The sequence below is a fragment of the Leiobunum rupestre genome, chromosome 7 (assembly GCF_980474605.1).
Source record: "Leiobunum rupestre chromosome 7, qqLeiRupe1.1.hap1, whole genome shotgun sequence".
Classification (NCBI taxonomy): domain Eukaryota; kingdom Metazoa; phylum Arthropoda; class Arachnida; order Opiliones; family Sclerosomatidae; genus Leiobunum; species Leiobunum rupestre.
This window is the reverse complement of record NC_143390.1, coordinates 56138299-56155390: the sequence shown is the minus strand read 5'-3', so window position 1 is coordinate 56155390 and position 17092 is coordinate 56138299. Positions and strand designations below refer to the sequence as shown.

General features: G+C 35.5%; 1 protein-coding gene across 1 annotated transcript; it reads left to right on the top strand.

Moving 5' to 3' along the window:
• The first annotated feature begins 826 nt into the window (after nt 1-826).
• Nucleotides 827-16733, top strand: LOC149937523 (uncharacterized). The gene is made up of 3 exons (XM_090153814.1): nt 827-1072; nt 1145-1373; nt 16607-16733. The coding sequence occupies exons 1-3, from the start codon at nt 877-879 to the stop codon at nt 16731-16733; spliced, it is 552 nt and encodes a 183-aa protein (XP_090009940.1). The 5' UTR covers nt 827-876.
• Nucleotides 16734-17092: the final 359 nt, after the last annotated feature.

Below are 17092 nucleotides of genomic sequence, written 5' to 3'. Positions count from 1 at the left end.
GAGGATCCAGGATTTAAGGGGTGAAATGGGGGTAAAATCATCGAAAAGTCAATGTATTTATGGTATTCCTCGCGACGATTTGTTTTCCCGTATATCAACATATTATGTCCAGGCCAACTTGTTCATTTATCTACGCTTATCTCGAAAGATACTTGAACGTATATCTTATCAAGTTTTATCGTACGGAATAAGTTGAAATGATGTAAAAATTGATAACCTGGGCGGCGCGTGCGCAGATTACCCCGGAGGACGCGGTTAATTTGAATTTAAGAGTGTTTTGACGTAATGGAATATTCGTTGTTAAAGTAGAATGGAAATATTTTTAAACTTCATTTTAATATCATTATCACGTAAGTGGTACTTAAATATACTTGGCACTTGAACCTACGGGGGACGCGGTTAATTTGAATTTAAAACATGGAGTGTTTTGACGTCATTGAATATTCGCTGTTAAAATGACGTAGAATGGAAATATTTTTAAATTTCATTTTAATATCATTGTAGTACTTAAATACGCTTGGCACTTGAACCTATCTCACGAGTATTTCAAACGAATATCTAAAGTTTAAGTATGAGAAACGTATCATTCTCAAATGATACTTGAATATCCTATAAAAGGGTTGTATAGGGTTGTGGGAGGTCATTCCACGGTTAACTGCGATAGCTATATTCAAGATGAATAAAGCTCAGTATACGTGTCCTACGTGCGCGAAAAGTTTTTCTATCAAATCAAATTTAAATCGGCATGTTAGAGAAGTACACGGTGATAGACATAAGTTTATCTGTGAAGTATGTGGTAAGACTGTTGCTAGATTGGAATATTTTAAGAACCATCAACGAACTCATGACTTGAACGCACCCGGCCCTTCCGAACCTATGAACCTGTCTCGCACACCGTCGCCAATGCAACGTTCGCCATCACCAACCCGTCCACCGTCACCTAGTTTGCTTCAAGACATTCAATTGGAATCTACCCGTACACAGCCATCTACATCAGCTTTACCCGACAACCTAACACCATCACCTGTTCCCGCCTCACCAATACTTGATGAAACACCACCAGCATCCCCAAGTATGGTCCAAGCCTTGAATGATACGCTAGCCTCTATCCGTTACAATGCTGAAGACTATGATATTGATGCAGGGATGTTTATTGGACGTTACCGAGCCGCTTTCCGTAAATTTCTAATGGAAAGACTGGCTAGTAAACGTGGAATTAAGTGGTTCCTACTCGTAAGATCTGTGTATATGAGACCTTTAGGAGGTGTGGAACAAAGAGCGGAAGTACGACCCTACTTCCGGAGCACTATGCAAACAACATTAACGCTCGATGTCATTGAAAACCAGCTGAACGACTGCATTGAAACAATACAGTCAGCAGCGGAAAACTTTGAAGCGACAGGTATGTACTAAAATTTATAAGTTATATTTTGAAATAAAACATTATATTTTTAACAGGATCGGGTTGGGTAATTGATCGTATTCTGTATGTAGAATTAAATGTAGCATCTTACCAGCCGCTACGGGGGTCATCGTATATGGAACTACTAAAAAACTCTGTCAACATCGTGCGATTCTTAATATTAGAAACGAAAATGATGATAAATGTTTTCTCTGGTCAATTCTAGCTAAGCTTCAGCCAGTTCCTTTGACTCAAAACGCTAACCGTGTTTCGAAATATACACCTTACGAAAATGAACTTGATACCAGTGATATATCTTTCCCTTTCAAATTAAACGCTACGGAACTTAAAAAATTTGAATTAATGAATAATTTATCAATATCTGTTTTTGGCTTCTCGGGAGATATATTCCCTCTTTACGTAAGCGCCAACAAGTGTGGTAAGGAAAGGGAGGTTGATTTGCTATACATCACCGATGAAACTAAAGATATTGACGATGGGAATAGACATTACTGTCTTATACGAGACCTAGGAAAACTGCTACAGCATCTAACAAAACACAGAAGTACAAGTTATTATTGCAGGTAATTTAGTTTCCAATATATTAGTTTGCAATCTACTAATTATTTTCTCTATTAGGATGTGTCTTCACCGATTCAGTGGAAACCACGCGGAACAGCGACGTGATGCACATATCGAAGAATGCGCCACCCACGGCGTCCAAAAAACAGTTTTCCCTACCAAGAAGAAGACGCTTTATTTTGATAAATATGTGTGGACAGAAAAGGTAAAAATAAAAATTATTTAATTTAACTCTTAATGAAATTAAATTATTAGGTGCAGTATGTATTTTACGCCTATTTTGAAGCAATCCTACCGAGAGTTCAAGGATGTGATCTAGATCCCGATACAAATACCAGCAAAGTAAACATGCATATCAGTTGTGCGTATTCTTCGGTACTTGTAGGACCTAACGGTAAGTTATTTTGCAAAATTTTGTTTAACAGATAAATTATAATAGGATACTAATAGGTGTACCTGTTCGAACTGATTGCTATCGAGGACAAGATGCAACTCGAAGATTTCTAGTGTCTATTTTGGAATTAGAAAAGGAGTTGATGGAACTCATTGAGACAAATGTACCAATGATTATTACCCCGGTGGAGGAGGAACAGTTTCAAGCTGCTACACATTGCTACATTTGTCAGAAGCAGCTTAACCAGGGAAATATGCCCGCGGTTCGCGATCATTGTCATTTCACTGGGAAATACAGGGGACCAGCGCATAACCTCTGTAATCTTCAAAAGAAAGTTCCAGAATTTATCCCTGTTTTCCTTCATAACCTTAGCAGGTGAATTTATTAAGTTAATTATCCAGGAAATAAACCTAATAATAATAAATCTTCATAGATACGATTTACATCTTATATGTCAGGAGATTGGTCATTTTAAGGAACAGACACTTGACTGTATTCCTTCCACTAGCGAAAATTATATTTCACTCAAACTAGGTAAAATATATTTAATTATGGATTTAACCTTAACAGTAATTTTATTATTATTTTTAGGGAGATTTCGGTTTTTAGACTCTTATCGATTTCTAAGCGATAGCCTCGATGCTCTAGTATCTAATCTCGTTTTGGAAGGAGCCAGTAAATTTCAGATTGTTAAGAAATATTTTGAAAACGGATACATTTTAGAGGTAAATAACAAGTGTTATAATTATTGAATTATATTTTTAAAGAATAGTTTCCTTTGCAGGTGGATCTTGAATATCCTCCAGAGTTGCATGACTTACATAACGATCTCCCAGTAGCGGCGGAATCTAAAGTTATTACACATGATATGCTATCTCCATACTCCAAAGATCTCTTAGGAAAATTAAATATTAAGGAGAATCAAAGTCTACCAAAACTTTTTCCTAATTTAAATAATAAAGAGAAATACATAGTACATTACCGCAATTTAAAATATTATGTAGAATTAGGTTTGAAAATAACCAAGGTTCATCGAGCTCTAACCTTCACTCAAGGAAAATGGTTAGAAAAATATGTTAGATTCAACACTGAACAGAGGAAATTATCCAAGAGTTCATTTGAAAAGAATTTCTGGAAACTAATGGTTAACTCTGTTTTCGGGTAAATCAATTTAAATAATTTATTGCGGTTTTTCCCTTACTTCATTTAATTCTTTAGAAAAACAATGGAAAATTTACGGAAGCATATAAATTTCGAATTGATTCATAAACCAGAAAGAATGTTAAAAGTTACAAGTTCCCCGCAGTTTGAACACTTTACCATCTTTAATGAAGAGTTAGCCGGCGCTCATAAGAAGAGAGCTAATATTGTTCTTAACCGGCCTATATTTACCGGATTCACCATTCTAGATTTATCTAAGGAGCTCATGTATCGGTTCCATTATGGATTCATAAAAAATACGTACGGGGACAAAGCATCACTATTATTTACAGACACTGGTAATTTAATTTAATATGCATTTTTTATTTAAATAGTACTAATATATAAAATATTTACAGACAGTCTAACGTACAACATTAAGACGGATGATGTTTATAAAGACTTTGAAGTTCATAAAAACCGCTTTGACTTCTCTGATTATCCACCTTCGCATTTCCTTCATTCTAATCAGAATAAAAAAGCTCTCGGTTATTTTAAAGACGAGACAAATTCGCAGTTAATTCAAAGCTTTGTAGGACTTCGTCCAAAGCTTTATTCTATTAAATTGTACGGGGAGTCTAAGACCGCTGAAGAGATAGAAAAGGCGTTGCGATTGGGGAAATCTTTAGAGTCAATTTTAAACCATAAAAAGGTTTGTAAGGGCGTTGCCATGAACGTTATTAGAAACGTCATCCGCCACGAAGACTATGAACGTTGTCTTTTTAATCAAGAAACCATGTCAGCCGAGATGATGCGTATAGCTAGTTTCAAGCATGAACTATTTACTTTAAATACTAGAAAACTTTGTTTATCACCAAATGATGATAAGAGATACATTCTACCCTGCGGGGTTCGTACATTAGCGCACGGTCATAAAGATATTGAAAAATTATAATGAATGCTTGTATTTATGTATATATATAAAAAAACTGCTATTGCTATAAATTGTAAAAAAAATTATTTTATTGAATACATTTTGCACATGAACTCTTTAATCATTTTATCGTTTACATATTTATCTTTCTTAAACCTAGACACAATGTTATACATTTCTATTCCTTTACACCTGTGTATAGCAAAATAGATACAGAATGCTCCACACGTATTACTAGAATTACTCTGTAATTGATTAGAATTAAAAGTTACAGTTTTACTGTTTCGTTCAATAAAGTCATTAAATTTAAAATAATCTGGCGGGTTTCCAAAGGAATCCATAAATTCACAATTTTTATGTTTAGAAAAATATATTAGAACCCAGTGTTCTCCAGGTTCAGCACTCGTATCGGTATTTACAATAAATAGAGAAGGGAATATTTTTACGTATTTAGGTAGCTTGTCAGCCGCGAACACGCCTTGAAATATACTTTTAGTACTTAAATCTTTTTCAAGAATTTTAGTTATCTGTAGCGAATCCATTAATTACTGTAATCGAAAATCACGGTTCGATTTTTATCAATTTCAATCAAATTTTGAAACTCAGCGTAAATTAGAATGGAAATCGTCTCCGGTAACGGTTTTGCAAATTTTAATTCTAATCTCAGGTTACTGTTTTTTACAAGATGCAAGTGATTAGCGTTGTTATTAAGATCCGAGGTTAAATTGTACGCGAATAAACAATTTCCGTTAGGGTAATCTTCCCGACTTATCTGATTCCCTTCATCTACGTTCCACTGATTAGTTTGAATGAAAAGATTGCAATACGCTTGAATATATTGATTCTCCTCAAAGTTTAGAGATAACGCCTTATGAGGGACGCTGCTACCGTCAATGTACAATCCAATGCTTGATAAATCGAAATGTTGAAAGTTGTACGGGGATTTTTTCAAATCTCCTAGAAACGCTTTTTGTTCCACAAACCCGATAACAACTTTCTTGGGTGCTTGTCCGGTAAATAAATGATCTTGCACACTAGCCATAAAACCAGCGGGTACAGAAAATGAGGTGCACTCCGAACGAGTTACAGGATATTTAGCGGTTCCATATTGTAGCGCCTTGGCTTGAGCGAGCGATAGTTCCGGTATCACTTTAACTTTCCTCAGATAAAGGGAAGCTGATAAAATCTCCACTTTACATTTTACGTCGGAATAAACGCAAAAAGCTGCTCTATTTTTATCGAATTTAAATTTCAAATCAACCATATTTAATAAAAAGCGTGGTTGTTGACATAAATCAGTATGGACTACGCCTAACAAGTCAATCGCCCCTTTTTGCGCTAAACTCGCTCGTTTAGAGAAACCATCGTTATCGAAAAATGAATCGAACTTTCCAGGCGTATCCCGATAGAAAAGTGAACTCGTTAAATAACTTTTTTTCGCAGAATCTCCGAACGTTAATAAAGTTTGTATCATACTTTTATAAGCGTAATTTTGACTGGAAGGTGTTACTGATCTTTCATTAAGAAATACGTGGACGTCGCTAAAAAGCGAATGAAGAAACAAATTCTCGGGGGCGATATTGTCGGCTGGAGTTCCGGCGGCCCCACCCGCAACACCTGGAACCGCGGGTTGTGGTAGTTGACCATTATCTTTAGTTACCTTAACTCGAACGTGCAGCAAAGTTTGTGAAAGGTCTATATACGTTTCAGAGTTACTGTTGATAGAAAATGTAATTGATGCGTTATCAACTATATTTGATATTGGATTATACTCAACCCATTCTCCACCAATAATCGAAGATTGTGTCATAGGTACTTGAAACAAATCTAGCTCGGAATTTATACACTCAACTGAGTGCGGGTGTAAAAGGGACATTATGAGAATATATCGGAACGTTTAGGGAACCGTCCTTTCGCTATCCTGCCTGCTGTTGAAATGGCGTTTTTCGATTGAGTTCGTTTCCTTTTATTTCCGGAACCCGTCATTCTTTTAATATGATCCGTAGCTGAAGATGTTAGTCTCATGGCTTCATCAGCTGCTGAAGCTAAAGTTTCCCTTCCAGCGTTAATAGAATGCGATTTAAGCGCTGTTTAAATTGGGACTCCGCTAACAACATCGGTCGCTACTTTCGCTCCGGTACTTAAAAGTAGCGCCTTCCTTCAGTAAAGGTACCGCGAATCTAAACGCTGAAGATAATATATTTCCTAGTCCATGTCCTCTTTGCACGGCTAAACCTCTATATACAGGTATTCCACCGAAACCAACCTGGTTTAAATAGTAACTTTCATAATCAGTTCTTGAAGGTGAATATTCAGACCTCATGATGTTAACTGTTCGCTCTCTTAAGCTAGAATGAAGGTGTGTCCTGAATGATTAAAGGTTTATAGTGAAGTCCACATTTTACGGGGTTTAAAATGTAATACAACGTGAGCTTTTCCACTATGAAACTGTATTGGCTCACCTAAATCATCTATTATATTAATCTCTATAGTCTTAATATTATTACACACGACTGGTAGGTAATGAGGTTGTAAAAATATTTTTGTAGTTGTTTTCCCATTAGACTCGCCTTTCTCTTCGACGCTTATGATTCTTAATAGAGGTGCTAAACTATCCACAACAACGCTATTTTCAACCAGATCAGAATAAACGAATAAGGAATGTAACCCAGCGTTCATATCAACTGGGTAGGGGGTTATCATTGAATTTAAAATGGTGAAATCATTATCTCTTCTATCCTTAAAACCTAGTAAAATCGATAGATCGGGGCCAATTACAGCTCTGATTTTCGGTTGCAATTTAACTTTAATTCGATTAGAATAATTTAAATAAGCGAATGTAACTTGTTCTTCTTCTTGGTTGTGGACGTTTATAACATGTAATAGTTCTTCCGGAGTTTTATAAAAACCCGCGGGAACTTCAATTATTTTATCATATTCGAGAGGGTCTTTAACTAAAGGGTTATCAGTCATTTGATCATATTCGAGAGGGTCTTTAATAACCAATAGATTAGGTTTTCGAACGTTATTCCATGTCCGAGGATAGCTTATTTCCGCTAACCCAACTTCGTACTGTTCCTCAAATCTTAACGGTTCAGCTAAATACGTTCGAAATTTACCAACGCTATTATCTTGGTAATATAATGACGAGGAATCTGAAGGTAGCGTTACGTAAAAACTCATTTTAAATCCACTTCTTGTATCCAAGAATTAAATGTAGGGTCGTAATCTTGCCACTTGACATACAGTTCTACGCGGCCGTCCGATTTTTTCCTCTTTTTTATTACTTTTTCGATTATGAAGTAACAGTCTTTTAAATCTCGACCAACAATCTGAACCTCTTCTCGATAGAATACTCCTAAAATGGGGTTAGAATTTAAATCCATCAGCTTATATACAGGTGGGTCACGTGGTAGTCTCTCAGCTATTTTAAACAATTCTGTAGTAAAATTCGGGTTATATTTCTTATCGAAAATTGATAAATTTCTACTTATTCTACAAATATCTCCAATTTCAAACGCGTATGTTAACGGAGGAGAAAAATTTACCGAACCGTAAAGATTTTTCCATATTTTAGCAGAGTTATCTAGAGTAACTTCCGCGGGTTTACATTTAATTGATCTGTAATAACTATTGTTATAAGCGTTTATAATATCATCTAAAACGTCGATATATTTAAGGGTGTTATTCTGCGTGAAATAGCGATATAAACGAGATTTAAAACTTCTAATGAATCTTTCAATAATGGACGCTTTCATTTCTGATCGGGTAGCGAAAAATTTAATGTTCCTTCGTTGTAATTCACTCTGCACTTCTTGACAGACAAATTCGTTTCCATGATCACTTTGAATTCTTTTCGGTTGACAGCCTTTTTCAAAAACGTTACGTAACGCTTCTAAAATTGTTACACCTTTCTTATTTTTAACCGCTACAGCCATAGCGTATTTGCTAAATATGTCGATAATACATAATACGTAGCGAGATCCTGAATTATATTTAGACAGCTTCTGAAAATCTGCCAAGTCCGCTTGCCACTGTTCGTCAATTCCATAAACAATAGTTCGATTTCGTTTGAATCGTCTTCTAGCAGGTTTATGCAGCGTATATGTATCCTGCTTTATTAGAAATTGTTTTACTTTTTCCAATGAAACCTTTAAACCTTTATGTCGAGCTGAATTATAGAGCGCTCGAACTCCAGCGAATGACCCTGGGTCTGCGGGGTTAGTATAGATCTGCTCAAGTTCTTTCTCCATATTGGGTAATATTTTGATGTAATGGCATGTAACGCCAAAAAAAAATTAAATAATTCTAATATTATAATAACTATGATAATTAATACAGCTGTGATAATTTTCGGTGATTTTGAAAATTATTGTGATAAATAGGCTAAAAGTCCTAAAGAGACCGTTTCTGTACAACCTTCCATTGTAGGCTTATACTATGAAATGAGAACAAAATTATCAGGTTAATATATTTTATTTAGTATGTATCCAAGGTCTTAGAGGACTAGGTGAAGATGATGATAACATTGAACTACTTGGTGGTGTATGAAATACAGCGAATGTTTTTAACAGTGTCAATCTTACAGGATTTTTAATTAAACGTTTTGAAATATTTGACTTATGAATGCCCTCGTAAAACTCAGTAACTCCTATAGGATCAATCACTGTTCCAGGTGTTTTTCTCACAGCGTCATACAAAAGATCGATTATATTAGATAACTTATCCTCGAATAGAAAGCTCTCCTGAGTTAGTCCATCTAATATATCTCGGATCTTCCGTAGTCGCTCGGTATAATGAAATTGCATCACTAACATAAGTTGCAGGTAGAGAATAAGATATTTGCGCGAACCAAGTTTTAGGTCGTTCAGAGTTTTCAATAACGGGAGAGATTTGCTCTTTACGTACGTAAGTTAACCGTCGTTGGAGAGTTTGATTGTATAATGCTAATTTCTCTGATTCGTTTAAATCTGGATTATCTAGAATAGATTTCATTTCATCATCGAGTGTCTTCTCTTTTTGAAGTTCAGGTGTTTCTTCTGTTTTGGAAGGTGTATTGTTTTTTAATCTCTCCATTACATCTTCAGGTACTAGAAGCATTTTTCGAGCCATCATCGGTTTATAGCTCGGCTTATTGCACTTCCGGCGACTGAGCTAACGATAGATAGCAGTGGCGCTAATAAAAATGGAAGAAAACCACCCTTTTGTACCAGTATCTTTCGTCGTTTTGATATAGGGTTCTTCTTCGACACGTTTCGTATAACCGCGCTATGTTTCTTTAACCGCTTACGATGACGTTCTGACAGTTCAATTGTTCCGTGCAATACATTTATACAACATTCAACGAGAGCCAATATAGCCTCCTGGCTAGCGTATTTAATAGCTGTCTTTCTTTGATTTAGATTACAGGATGTTAGGAAACGTAGAAAGTCTATGTTTTTCTTAACTCGTTTTGAGACATCCATTTAGAGATTTTCTTAGCCTTTCTTAAAGCGCAATGAACAGTTTCGGAATGAAAAGGACAGTCTAATTCAACGTCTTCTAGTTCTGATAATTTAGGACAACCGGTATCTTCGATGTTAGTTACTGGAACACCGAGGAGTGTCGATAATACTGCAGCTTTTTCTAAACCTTTGGTGAAAAACGAAGTTGCTTTTTCCGCTATCTGATTGCAAATGTCACGTCTCGTTCTGTAAGGACGTTCGCCGTCATTCCATCGAAGATGACAAATGTTATGAGATATCCATCTGCATTGTCTTTTATCTTCGTTTGAAAGCTCTTTGAAAGGGTATGGAGATTTGAAAGTAAACACTTCCGATTCTTCAGTTTCTAATACTACGTAAGCTAATTCTTTAATAATCCACTCTCGATTAACCCTAAAAAAATTCCCTTCTATAATACACTTCATTTTGGAATAAAGACAGCCGATTCTTCACCCGGTATTAAACCTGTTCGAAGTAAATACTGATCTGGGGTGTGAGGTTTCAAGTCAACTAATAAATACCCAGATTTCCGTGACGTAGCTTGTTGAAACGCATCAATAACGTATTTGCTATTGGTTGGAGATATCTGCCTCGCGAGATGATAAATTGTTGATTTATCTCGTGGTGATTTAAAAATAAATAGATAATGAGCATTTAAATTTAAAGTTCTTATTTCTTTTCCAGGATAATAAAGGTTTTGCATTAAAATTAGTACGGAGGTGTTTCTGTGATGAGATCCACGAATAAATAAATTAGTCACATCTTTATTATTAGATATCTCGCATAATAAATCGTCTAAAATAACTAAATTCCTAATTTGCGGGTTTAATATATTAACATCGAGTAACCCTTCGTGAAACTCGACTGAAGGTGTGTGTTCTAATATTGATTGAAATAGTTTCGGCTGATACTCGGTATAACACCATATTATCCTCTCCGGAGGAGGGGATATGCAGGTCTTCTTATGTTGAATCAACCGTCCCACCAGGAATGACTTTCCGCATTGGGTGGACCCGGCTACAAGCCCATTCATTGGATGTTGTAAGCTTAAATCCATAATGGTAAATGACAATCGGAACATTAGTGCAATCAATTTTATTAGTTTTTTAACAAGTTTTTAGCATTGCATATTATTAGTGACATTATATTATTTAAAATTTCTTTCGACAATTCACAGCGAATAGTAAACATTTCAATAATATTTTCACAATCTACCGACATAATTATTTCATAAAAATGCAAATCTACACGCTTAGAATAATCCGACATGATACAATCATGCTGGAGTTGAGATGGATGATCAATTTGGCAGCCATTGCACGCTTTCTTAAGAGCTCCGTGTAATTGTTTAATTACAACGTTAGTCATCGCCTCCTTTATTTCCTTGATTTGCTTTAAACACTTCTGAATAGACTCGTACTGGTCGAGGAAATTCAACCAAGAAGATTGAGCGAAAGCTACCCCCTCTTTAGTCGGTAACAGTTTTCCATAGTTTACTCCATAACCATGGTACATTTGTCTAACATCTAAAACCTTTTGTTCAGCAAATCTATGAACCGAAAACCGTTTGGTTTCAGAACCTGTGAAAACCCATGAAGTTTCAGCTTCGTTATTGAAATAAGCTTCAATGGCATCTTTCTTTGTCCATAGCTCTTGCAGTTCCGCTTCTGTTAGTTTGATGCCCTTTGTTAAATCTAATAGACCGCAGTAGATGGTTTCATCTGCATAAACGATTAACCCTTTATCACCAGACACAGGAAATGAACAATTCCTATAAAATAAATACATTAAGACAAGTTAAGAATTATCACTGAGTATTCCTACTTACATTTTAAGGTTCCTCGGAGTCACTTCCAATACAATTCAGATGGTGAACTTTCTAAATATGGTCTTACTATTATACGGTTTTCTCTTTTTATACTCTAAAATTATTTATCTTCGATATCTTATTTATTAAAATGGGGCTTAAAATTAATTCCATTCTACGTATACGCATTTTGAAGTGTATCGCGTTACGTATATAGGAATTTACCCGGTCCTCATACGGGATCACGTGTACAATTACAATACTTGAGAACGATACGTTTCTCATACTTAAACTTGAAATACTCGTGAGATAGGTTCAAGTGTCAAGCATATTTAAGTACTACAATGATATTAAAATGAAGTTTAAAAATATTTCCATTCTACGTCATTTTAACAACGAATATTCCATGACGTCAAAACACTCAAATCCATGTTTTAAATTCAAATTAACCGCGCCTCAATCCGCGCACGTTAACCGCGTCCCATATTCCATAACGTCAAAACACTCTTAAATTCAAATTAACCGCGCCTCCCGGGTAATCCGCGCCCCAGGAAATCCGCGCACGCGCGCTATCTCCCACTCAGGTTATCACTTTTTACATCATTTCAACTTATTCCGTACGATAAAACGCGATAAGATATACGTTCAAGTATCTTTCGAGATAAGCGGAGATATATGAACAAGTTGGGCCGGAACACAATATGTTGATATACGGGAAAACAAATCGTCGCGAGGAATACCATAAATACATTGACTTTTCGACGATTTTACCCCCATTTCACCCCTTAAATCCTGGATCCTCGATCCTCGATCCTGGGATCGATGTGTCGACCTCACTTTCCTTCTACTCGTACTATAGATTTTTAAAGTTCCGTTAATGTTCGTCGATTAATCAGAAATTTTCTACGTTTCATTATATACACGAGTTAATTAGACCTATGGGTTATCCAATAATAATACGACGCCATTTTGAAATATGGTGGATATAAATATAACTTATGATGCGATAATTGCCAAAATTATTAGTCTATTTACATGAAATTTTCTACATTATATTATCTGACCGAATAAATAAGCCCCTTACACTGTGATAGAATTCTGACGCCATTTTACAAAATGGCAGATATCATAATGCGATGACTGCCGAAATTATTTGTCCAATTACTTGAAATTTTCTACTTTACATTATCTATTAAAGATAATATATCCTATTAATTTTAATAAATTTCAAGGCCCTTTTGAAAAATGGCGGATGTCAAAATGTCTCACGGTCATATAAATTCCGTAATTTACGACGATTAATCGGAATTTTTCTGTTTCATTAAATGATCGAATAAATAAGTCCTTTCTATTTTGAAAGAATTCCGAAGCCATTTGGCAAAATGGCGATGTCTGAGAAGTTCCGTGATTATTCGTAAACTATTCTGAATAAAACGTGAATTTCTCATACGCTCGTTAACATTGAGTCGTTTCAAGCTGGCGGGCCTTCTTGTGCGAGTACAGCGAGAACAGATCTAAGTTGGCCGTGGTGAAACTGACAGTGACTCACTGTCTCTGTCAGTTTGTCAGTCCCCTGTCCGAATCAGTCGTCAGGTGCCTACAAGCTCAGTGGTCTGCAGTTGACGGGAAGCCGCCGTTAACCGCGCTGCCGCATTCGCTAGGCCTACTTTCGTGGAATACTTGAAATACAGAAAATAGGTAAATAATTATATTTTTATGAAAAGTGACGGATTTTTTTATTGCACTGTTGCCATTTCGTTAGAAATATCTAGTCATTCTAATGACTCAGATGACTATTTTTATCTCCAAGCCAAAGCGAGAAAGCGAAGAATTAAAAAATATAGGAAGCATTGTGAAACCATCACCGAATTTTCTTTATGATTAAAACCTCAATGTTATCGGAGCTTCATATCATAAACTTCACATCAAAAGCAAGAAACATGTTGTAAGAATTAATGATACAAAGTAATCATCTCTCAAAAGCTTTTATCTATAGAAAAACCTAAAGTTTCAGTTGATGCAAAAAGAGCAGAACTTAAAATGTGTGCCTTTGTAATAGAACATAATATTGCTTTTAAAGCGGCCAAGGAATGTTTTCCAGACTCCAAAATGGCCTAGGAAGTTAAATTTAAGCGTACTAAAGCAATTGAAATATCAACTAACGTTATCGGACAAGTTCATTTCAATGAGCTGGTGAATGTTCAGCTTAGCATTTTAACGGATGAGTCCCCAGTAATTTCAGCAGTGAAAAGCTCAAGTGTTGTAGTAAGGTTTATTGATAAGTCTGAGCGACATGTTCGGAGCAAGTTTTTTAAATTAATTCAGCTAGATAAAGGGGAAAGGAGCACTGCAGAAAAGCTCTTCAATGCGATTGTAAAGGTATTTCAAGATTGTAAAGTGCAATTTTAAAAACATTATTGGATTTGGTTCTGGTGGTTGCAATTTAAAAATTCACAAAATGTTACATCCGTCTCAAATGTTTCAACAATATGTGGAACCGTGAACGACTGGTAGCAGCTGAAGACATTCAGAAGAGCTTGAATGATCCTATTGTGAAGTTATATTTGCTATTTCTAGAATGTGTCTTGCCTAAGTTTACGAAAATAAACGAATATTTCCAATCTGAAAAAGTAGTCATCACAGATCTCCATGAAAAAATTGACAGCTTATAAAGATCTACTATTATCTGTAATGGAAAGTTATATTTTAAGAACACCAGCCAATATTAAGGCAATTTCACTAAATCAAATTTACCTAGGTGTAAAGGTTTCCACAAAACTGAACGACCCCTTTCTACAATCAACTCAAAGACGATTTTCTAACTACATGCCAAAATGTTTTATTTGTCGGTTGAAAAGAAATCCAGAAACGATATGATTTTTCTGATCAAGTTTTATCAAGAATTAGTATTTTGCAACCCAAATCTGTGTTAAATGGAAATGTGCAATCATTACTTCCATTAGCACAAGCTATACCAAGATTAATTAATAACGAAAACTGGCAAAAACTTGATAATCAATGGTGATACCTTATGGTATATGGACTGCCAGAAGATGTTAAAATTGAAAAATCTGTCGATTCGTTTTGGTACAAGATTTCCCAGATAAGTGATGAAAATGGGTTTAAGGAGTTTGACGTCCTAAATAGAATTTGTATTTCGAATTTTAGTAACAAAAACCAGAAATAAACTTGTAACCAAAACTATCAATGGTGTGTTTGACCTGACATCTAGTAACATGTATTTGCCGACAGAATCAGGGGATCAACATTCAAGTTCCGACAGCCTGTGAAAATTTTAAGTCATTCTATAGATTGTTTAACGCGTAAACAATTTGCATATAAAAAGTGATAGTTTTTCAAGTAATCCTATTATTCCTATAAATTAATTAAAGGGTGAGCAATGTGAATAAAGGGCCTGCGATATTTTCTTTTATTCTATAAATTGTTTAAAGCTTAACCAATATACATATATTTTCTGTGATATTTTTTTAAGTGATCACATAATTTAAAGTGTAAACATGTAGTTACAAATAAAAGTAAACTATTTTTGCCAACTTCTCAAAAATGTTCTATAAGTGTAAATAAATCTTTAGCTGAACACTTAAAAAAATTCTTAAAAATATTTTATTTTTTTAAACTTAAATATTAAGCCCAAGTTCAAGTGCTGCCAGATCACTCGATACTGACTACATCCACTCCACATAAAGAAACGACACAGGAGAACAGTTATCTGCATGTTTTGTAACAAAAAATTTAAATTGAAAGTAATTAGTAATATTTTATATTGATTAAATCTAGCAACGCTGCTCCAACTAATAAGCTAATACTGGAAATATTTTTATTGGCTAAACTTGGTTCGTCTGCCATTTCTCGGCCCTTTTCTTTCATAAATTCTTCCATTTTTCCGCGATGTTTGGTAGTCATTAAATTACATAAGACAGGTACCTCATAGCTATGATTTCAATTTTCAATCCTGGATAACGTTTGTTCTGAATTGTAACTCTAACTACGTGCCTCTGCGTTTCTTTCGGAAATTCGTTGCCAAAGTTATTTACTGTCAATCCTAATTCTTCTAGAATACTCTTCTCTTAAGAAGCTAATTTCGCTACCTGCGTCGAAAAGACATCTTACTTCTTCTTCCATTACTTCGGAAGATACGCGGTTTTCAATCTTAATCATAGTGGTTTGAAGTAGAGTTTTCCGCGCGCTGATGAGGCCATGTCCGGTAGATGTCGAGTTTACGTCTACCTTTTCCTTGGGGAGCCGTTTCATCAGATTATTTTTTCGTTTTGTTCGCTTCGTTCAATTCGCATATAGGAAAGTTATGTTTCACTCCACATGCTCGGCATGCCATTATTACAGGTGGCCGGGTCACAATGCGTAGGAGGGTGGTGGCAAGCCCTTCATAACACGCGAGCCAACAGCCCCATACACTAACTATTACCGTTAACCTATACAAGTTTTTATGGAAAGAGGAAACCGAAGAACTTGGGGTAAAACCCCTTTAACCAGTGGGGAGAGGACTTGCAAACTCAACGCAAAGGAGTAGTTCCGAGTTCTCACCCAGTGCCAGAAGTTGGGATCGAACCCGGCTCCACTTGCTGCGAGTTTTGAAGTCATTGGAAGGAGCAACCAGGCATTTGAGTGCTGAATAATATCTTACGTTATCCATGGTTTTTCCGGCTCTTCATTGCTTGCAAGTTGAATTATAAAGACAAAGTTCTTTACTTCAAGAATTTTCACAAAAGGTTTTGCGAACAACTTTCAAGTACGATAGTAGACCCAATGTATAAAGCAGTACTTTTGCAAAGTCATGGAAAAAATTAGCAACTACGCTTCTTCAAAATGAAATTGAACTACTCAGAAATGATAAAAATCAAAATGACGGTGATACTAGTCCAGATGATCGCGATGAAATTGATGACGGCGAGAATCAAACATTATGGAGTGCTTTGGACGCTAAAACCGGGGGTGGCCGTTTACCAGAATAACCGAGCTTTCATTCCGTCTTGGTCTCGTTACGGATGTTCTCACTTCTCAGCCCGTCAAAAATAAAACGAAAGTTAATAATTTGGTAAGTAAAATTAAGTTTTCAATATTTCATAAGTAGATAATAATAAGGCAATCAAATGTATTCGATTGTTTAGACAATACACCAAGCTTAAACACTTAGCTTAGGCTGAATAGATGTAATTTGCATTGACACCTTTTCGTTGAGACCTTGGATTAGAAAGTTAACACAGTTTCACCATGGTTTAACTATTAATCCAAAGATAAGGTTTAAAAGTTTGATAACTGAAACTCTCGGATTTTGTGGAAACTGCACACTTGGCTACATATTCTATATTTT